This window comes from Armigeres subalbatus, chromosome 3 (genome assembly GCF_024139115.2).
Source record: "Armigeres subalbatus isolate Guangzhou_Male chromosome 3, GZ_Asu_2, whole genome shotgun sequence".
Lineage (NCBI taxonomy): Eukaryota > Metazoa > Arthropoda > Insecta > Diptera > Culicidae > Armigeres > Armigeres subalbatus.
Window position 1 is genome coordinate 243,860,833 of NC_085141.1, and position 7,655 is coordinate 243,868,487.

General features: G+C 44.0%; 1 protein-coding gene across 1 annotated transcript; it reads left to right on the forward strand.

Moving 5' to 3' along the window:
- The first annotated feature begins 3,624 nt into the window (after positions 1 to 3,624).
- Positions 3,625 to 6,652, forward strand: LOC134227542 (serine/threonine-protein kinase PLK4). Its single transcript, XM_062709107.1, has one exon. It carries the CDS (start codon positions 3,845 to 3,847, stop codon positions 6,566 to 6,568), a length of 2,724 nt encoding a protein of 907 aa, XP_062565091.1. The 5' UTR covers positions 3,625 to 3,844; the 3' UTR covers positions 6,569 to 6,652.
- The last annotated feature ends 1,003 nt before the right edge of the window (positions 6,653 to 7,655 follow it).

Genomic DNA, 7,655 nt, shown 5'->3' on the forward strand with positions numbered 1-7,655 from the left:
CCAGGAAATCCAGGAGGAGATTGGCCGCTTGAAGAACAACAAAACCCCTGGGGTTGACCAACTACCAGGAGAGCTATTTGAACACGGTGGTGAGGCACTGCGTAATTACCATGGTTCTGGAGGATGAGGTTCTGCCGCAGGAATGGATGGAAGGTGTCGTGTGTTCCATCTACAAAAAGGGCGATAAGCTGTCCAAGTAACCATTAGCACTATATTACGCCAAACCGCCATATAAGGCCACTATACGGCTATTTAAAAACTTATAAGCATTAAAGTAGCACTATATGGCCGATTTGGCGTACTATAGTGCTTGTTGGTTACGTGGGTGGATTGTAGCAACAACCACGCAATCACATTGCTGAATGCCGCCTACAAGGTACTCTCCCAATGTAAGCAATGTAAGCCACCCATCACGAGTTTCTATCGGTGGTGACGAGGTGATTGAAGAATGCGTGTACTTGGGCTCACTGGTGACCGCCGATAACGATACCAGCAGAGAAATTCGGAGACGCATCATGGCAGGAAATCGTACGTACTTTGGACTCCGCAAAACGCTCCGATCGAATAGAGTTCGCCGCCGTACCAAACTGACTATCAACAAAACGCTTATTAGACCGGTAGTTCTCTACGGACACGAGACCTGGACGATGCTCGTGGAGGACCAACGACTGGGGGTTTTCGAAAGGAAAGTGCTGCGTACCATCTATGGTGGGGTGCAGATAGCGGACGGTACGTGGAGGAGGCGAATGAACCACGAGTTGTATCAACTGTTGGGAGAACCATCCATCGTTCACACCGCGAAAATCGAAGACTTCGGTGGGCCGGGTACATAGCCAGAATGCCGAACAGTAATCCGGTGAAAATGGTTCACGTCAACGATCCGACGAGAACAAGAAGGCGAGGTGTACAGCGGGCAAGGTATCGATCAGGTGGAGGACGATTTACGGACCGTCCGCAGACTGCGTGGTTGGCGAAGTGCAGCCATGGACCGAGCTGAATGGAGAAGACTTTTATGTATTGCACAGGCCACTCCGGCCTTAGTCTGGTAATAAATAAACAGTTTTGAGAACAGCTCTTTTAGTGGAATGTCTTTAACTGTCAAAAGACGAGTTTAATACCTTCCATTTAATTCCACCATGTTTTGTAATATTTGCAGATACGTATTTGACGTACGTACGAGACAAGTACGCGACACTGAAAACGGCATCACAGTTGAAGTCGAAATACTACTTACTTGGTACTTGATGGGCTACAGCTCTTCGATGAACCTACGCCGAATGGAGTATCCTTCTCCACTGGACTCGATCCTGGGCCAATCGCTTCCAGTCGCCCTGAACATTGAGCGCCCTCAGGTCCTCTTCAACTGCAAAAAGCCAACGTGTACGCGGCCTTCCACGAAGCCTGCGGCCTCTTCCGGGTTCTCTATTAAGTATTATCTTCGCTTGACGTTCTTCTGGCATACGAACAACGTGACCAGCCCACCGTAGTCTGCCGTGTTGAATAAGCTTAATAATATCCAGCCCTTTATACACCTGGTACAATTCGTGATTCATGCGGCACCGCCAGATACCGTTGTCCTGTTTACCGCCAAGTATTGTCCGCAGCACATTACGCTTAAGCACCTCGAAAGCTTTCCGATCAGCCTCCTTTAACATTCATGTTTCATGGCCGTATAAATCCACCGGAAGAATCAAAGTAGTACAGCGCGAGTTTTGTTTTCGTTTGCAGACTGCGGGACTTAAGCTGATAACGAAGTCCGTAATAAACCCTATTTGCAGCTGCAATACGCCTTTTCACCTCGCGGGTAACATCATTATCGCACGTCACTAATGTTCCAAGATACACAAATTCTTCTACCACTTCAAATTTTTCACCATCCAGCACAATTTCGCTACCACCACCACTAATAAACCCACGTTGATTGCCAGCGACCATGTACTTCGTTTTGCTGATATTGATCATTAGTTCAATCCTCGCTGTCTCCCTCTTAAAAGGCACAAAAGCCTCTTCCACAGCACGGCGATCAATCCCGATAATATCGATATCGTCCGCAAATCCCAGGAGCATTTGCGATTTTGTGATAAAGGTACCGCTTCTTTGCACACCCGCTCTCTTAATCGCTCCCTCGAGCGCTATATTGAACAGTAGATTCGAGAATGCATCACCCTGCTTTAATCCATCTAAGGTAACAAATGACGTCGATATTTCATCCGCAACCCTTACATTTGATTTCGATCCGTCCAACGTTATACGAATCAGCCGTATCAGTTTCGCCTGAAAACCATGTTCAAGCATAATTTGCCATAATTCATTCCGTTTCACTGAGTCGTACGCCGCCTTGAAATCAATAAACAGATGATGTGTCTGCAAGTTGTACTCCCGGAATTTATCAAGGATTTGTCTCAGGGTAAACATTTGATCCGTCGTTGATCGGCCCTCACGAAAACCTGCTTGGTATTCGCCGACGAAGGACTCTTCAAGCGGTCTCAATCTGTTGAACAGAATACGGGACATAATTTTGTACGCCGAATTAAGGAGAGTTATTCCTCGGTAATTGGCGCACTCCAGTCTGTGTCCTTTCTTAAAGAGAGGGCAAATGAGGCCGTCCAACCAGCTAGCAGGCATTTCCTCGTCTTCCATTATTTTCGACATAATATGGTGCAGAACTTCATAAAGCTGCTCACTGCCATGTTTGAGAAGTTCCGCCGGGAGCTGGTCCTTCCCCGCAGCCTTATTGTTCTTCAGCTCTTTAATAGCTTTTTTAACCTCATCTAGTGTAGGCGACTCCACATCTTGTACATCGTCGCTAATATTTATTCTGCTCACCGATGCACCGTCACTTCCACTATTCAACAAAGTTTCGAAGTGTTGCTTCTGTAGCCACTTCGGTTTTATCTGTCAGCAAATTCCCTTTTCGGTCGTTGCACATGACGGGACATAGCGCTGTCTTTCTCCGCACGCCATTGACAGACTCATAAAACCTCCGCATATCGTTCTGCTCCATTTTTTCCTGCGCCTCACTAATAACTTGTTCTTCATATTCTTTCTTCTTCCTGCCACAGTGGTTCCATTCCCATAGAAGGGCGGTCATAAATATAAATTTCGGAAATTATTCGGTAAACTGGTGTACTTTTAGTATTTTTCGGGTTAAACAGCCAATTTTTCATTTATTTGGTAGACTCAGTCATTATCATAATTTACGGAGCCGATTTCAGTATTATATGCAAAAATCCAACAAACAACGTTCAATTTTGTTCTTGATGAAGATGCGTGGGTGGGAATATGCTTGTTATTTTGAAAGTAGTAAACGAAAATAAACCTGATTAATCCACCTAGCGGTGGTAATGTCTTTCTAGTGCGTATGAAAAAATAGTATTTTTGCCATAACTTTTAGACCAATTGTGCGATTTGGCCAATTTTTATTAGAAAACAAAATGATATGATTCCACGTCGAATGCAACTTGTTCCGAACAAATCGGTTAAGTGTAGATCAACATTTGGCGTAACAGCCAAAATTTGTTCCTTCTGATCTTTGTCCACATATATAGCTAAATATGTAGACGAAGAATCAGAAGGAATCAATATTGGTTGTTACGCCCTTTCCAAATGTCCCCCAAACCCAAATCCGAATCAACGACAACGACGCTTTATGTTTATCAATAAAATCGCTTTACAGTTACTGTTCGGTTGGAGAAAAAAATTGCATCAAAAATATCCGTGAATTTTCCAAAAAGTTACTTGAACAGAAGATGTAAAATGGTTCTTTTCCTGCTGTTCTGTAAACTGAATGTGAATTTTTAAAAGCTAACGTAAAATCAAGAGAAGCCGAGTAGTGTTTTTGAAGATGGGCTTTGGCGACCGGATTGAGGACTACGAAGTGTATGAAATTTTAGGAAAAGGCGGATTCGCTAGTGTGTATCGGGCAAAATGCCTTTCAACCGGGTCCATGGTGGCGATAAAAATGATCGACAAAACATTGATGCAATCCTCGGGAATGGCTAATAGAGTTCGACAGGAAGTTAGTATTCACTCTCAGCTAAAACACCCGTCGATCTTAGAATTGTATACATTCTTCGAGGATGTCAATTTTGTTTATCTGGTGCTGGAGCTCGCCGAGAATGGTGAACTGCAACGGTATCTTCGAGAGACCAAGAAGACCTTCAACGAATACGAAGCCGCTTCCGTGTTGAGGCAAGTAGTCGATGGTCTTCTTTATCTCCATTCACATCATATTCTGCATCGCGACATGTCACTTGCCAATTTGCTTTTAACGAAACGAATGAATATTAAAATTTCGGACTTTGGTTTGGCCACCCAGCTGTCACGACCAGATGAGAAACATATGACACTTTGTGGGACCCCAAATTATATTTCGCCAGAAGTGGCCTCCCGTGCGTCGCATGGTCTTCCAGCCGATGATGTATGGGGGCTCGGATGTATGCTGTACACATTTTTGGTGGGGAAACCTCCTTTCGACACGGAAGGAGTGAAGTCCACTTTGACGAAGGTCGTGATATCCAACTACAGCATCCCTTCCTACATTTCTTCGGAGGCTAGAGACCTAATAGACCAATTGTTAAAAAAGAACCCTGTCGAACGGATTAAGCTAGACCAAGTGCTGCAACATCCGTTCATGAGAAAGGCAACAAGCTTTGAAAGCTATCGTGTCGGCGGTACACTTGCTTCCAACGATAGTGGAGTCGTCACAATGTCTAGCAGCGGGGGTTCTAATCGGTTGAACAACATTCCTTCAAGCTACGGGCACGATCGGCCACAACAGCCCATCGGACATCAAATGCCTCTGCGATTCCAACCGATCAGCGAGCATGAGTACGAATTCCAGGAAAGCATTTTGCCACAACAGCGATTTCAATCAACATCGCACAACAAGCCAACTTCGGATTTTTTCTCCGGTGTTAGCAACGATGTTCAAATAGTGGCACCAGCGTCGCAAGCGATTCAACATCACCTGAATCAGATCTCGCTGCTACAGCAGTTTAACAGCTTGGAGTTGATGGAGAAGTACAATATCAATAAAGCGGACATAGCCACTGTGGGACGATCGGCATCAGAGGGCAGCAATGGAATGTTTATGCAGGAGCACCAACATCAGATTCATCTTCAGCATCAACAACAACAGCAGGCTAATCCGTTATTGAATTCTAGACCCAAATCAGCTTCCATCTCAATGTTGTATCGTGTTCCTGGTAGTAGAAGCCCTTCTACTTTTAGTGATAAGGAAAATTATAATCATCAAAAGCTAGATGCTCTGGATCGGGAAACGCCTTTGAATCCGGGAGATTATTACTTTATCGAACATTTCCATTCAAAAGGAAATAACCATCAAGCCAACAACGTCAACTCGAAACAGAAAAGCCCCGCCAAATTCCCCAAAAAGCGTTTGGAAATCCCACCATTAGACACTGCTCGGCTACTTCCCAATCGACACAAGACGAAAAATGCTATCCTCAGCATCCGATCCAGTGGGGAAGTGGTGCTGGAGTTCATCAAATTCAAAACCCGTTACAAAGAGCATCGAGTGGTGGACGTTTGTCGCATATCGTCGGATGGTTTGCGCTTTGTGTTGTACCAACCGGATGGAGGAAAAGGCGTTCCTATAGAAGAGGAACCACCGGACTTACCGCCGGGAGGTGCCGACAGTATTTTCAGTTACGAAAATCTACCGGAGAAGCACTGGAAGAAGTATCAGTATGCGGCGCGGTTTGTCCAGATGGTGAAGGCCAAAACGCCGAAGATCACGTACTACAGCGAGAGAGCTAAGTGCCAACTGATGGAAACCCTGGAGGATTATGAAGCTTGTTTCTACAGTGGCACAAAAATTGTGAAATCACCTCAGGACGGCGTAAAGATGGTCGATTGCAATGGCACCACGATAAGAAAACTTGCTAATATGAGTTCTTCACAGAACGCGGAATATCAGCATTTTAATCAAACCATGGAACACTGTCTCAACATAGAACGAGCCCTATCCGCAATCCAAACCGGGAAAACGTTTCCGCTTATTATTGGTCGACGACCCGCCAATGCTGCTCCTTCATCTTCATTCTCTTCAACCAAAGAAAACCATCTGCTGTCCAATCTTTCCTCTCCAAACACGCCCCAGACACCACACCAAATGCCCTCCTTTGCCATGTCAACAAACTCCCACACATCGACGGGGAACGCGTTCAATCGAAGACCGGTCCTGTCGTCGAAGTCGGTACCCTCTAACTTCTCCAACGTTGCCACAAAAAAGTGTACCATCCCGGGCGTCGGCACGGCGGTCCAACTCTCGCAAGGTGTCGTCCAAGTCCAGTTCCTTGATGGTGCGACACTTTCGCTGATTCCGACCGAGCAGGGCGGCGGGGTAACCTTCTCCCCGGCGGCAGGCAGCCCCCTGCAGCACTACTCCAGTGCGGATGATGCCCTGCTTCCGTCAATCCTGCGGCAGAAAATCGATCACATGCCTGCGATCTTGCGCGAGCTGAATTCAGCTCCCGTGCCATCGATTCCGTTCAATTTCGTCGAAGGATCGCCACGGACACCGTTGAAGCGGTTTCTACGGTAATGAGTGGGAGTGGGAAACAGGAAGATTTGTTAAAGGGAACATAATCGAACTCAGTGTATAAGACAATAGCTCTCTACTAATTGCATTAGTGAAATCATGTTCTGAAAGCAGAAGAAAACTTGCATTATTTTCTAGGTGAACTGTACTGATGTAATTTATTATATATTTTTAATCGAATAAAATTTAAGATTATTAAAAATGTTGGTCTAGAAGTATAAGTGCCTAAAAATAAGTGAGTTTTTTTGTGCACATACATACACACATACACACGCACAGGCATATATCATCTGGTATCTAATGCTATGGATCTTCGGGCACCCTATAACAGTTCGTTTTTGAACGTATAGCTTCTACGTATACTTAGTATATGAGAAAGGCAAAAAGTTTAATATATCAATTTAAAGTTAAATATAATATATTTTCACATAAATTTTTCATAATCCACGATATACTATTTAATAATCTGCACACAGATAGCTCTTGAATGACAGCTAAAAATTTAAATATCTTCTCAGAGATGTCTGAGAATGGGAATCGGGGAGAAACAAACTTTTCAGTCTCATAAAGTTGACCATGATAAAGAAAACATAATACTCGTGTTGATCAATTTTGGTAATTTTTTACCATCGTTTATTTATTTCCAAGCTCAGTCGCAGACTGTGGTAACTGAAATGCCATTTAGGCAGCAGTCAGCAATAGGAATACACTTAAAGACTATTCAAAAAGAAATTGAAGCGGTACACGATTAAATTGAGCAGAAAATGTTATATCTGTTAAACAAACATAATTTTGCTATTTGTTTACCCTCAGCTTTCTCATGGACGGTTGCAGCTGAAATAGCCTTTATATGAAAGATAGAAGTGTAAATATTCACTCAGAGGATGTTTCTGGAGGGGATTTGAAGGGGAAATATACTTTCTTAGTGGATGCAGAAGATAAGAAAATTGAGTATAAAATTGTGTTTCCGTCAAAGAAACACAGTAAAGCTGTTTGTTTACCATTTGCTTGGTCGCAGATGGTCGCAGCAACATATTTTCGTAAAGAACGAAGATAACAAAATTTAGAAGAAAATTGTGTTTCCTTCGAA

Excerpts from the sequence above, each read along its gene's own strand:
- LOC134227542 (XM_062709107.1), top strand. The coding sequence starts at position 3,845 with ATGGGCTTTGGCGACCGGATTGAGGACTACGAAGTGTATGAAATTTTA.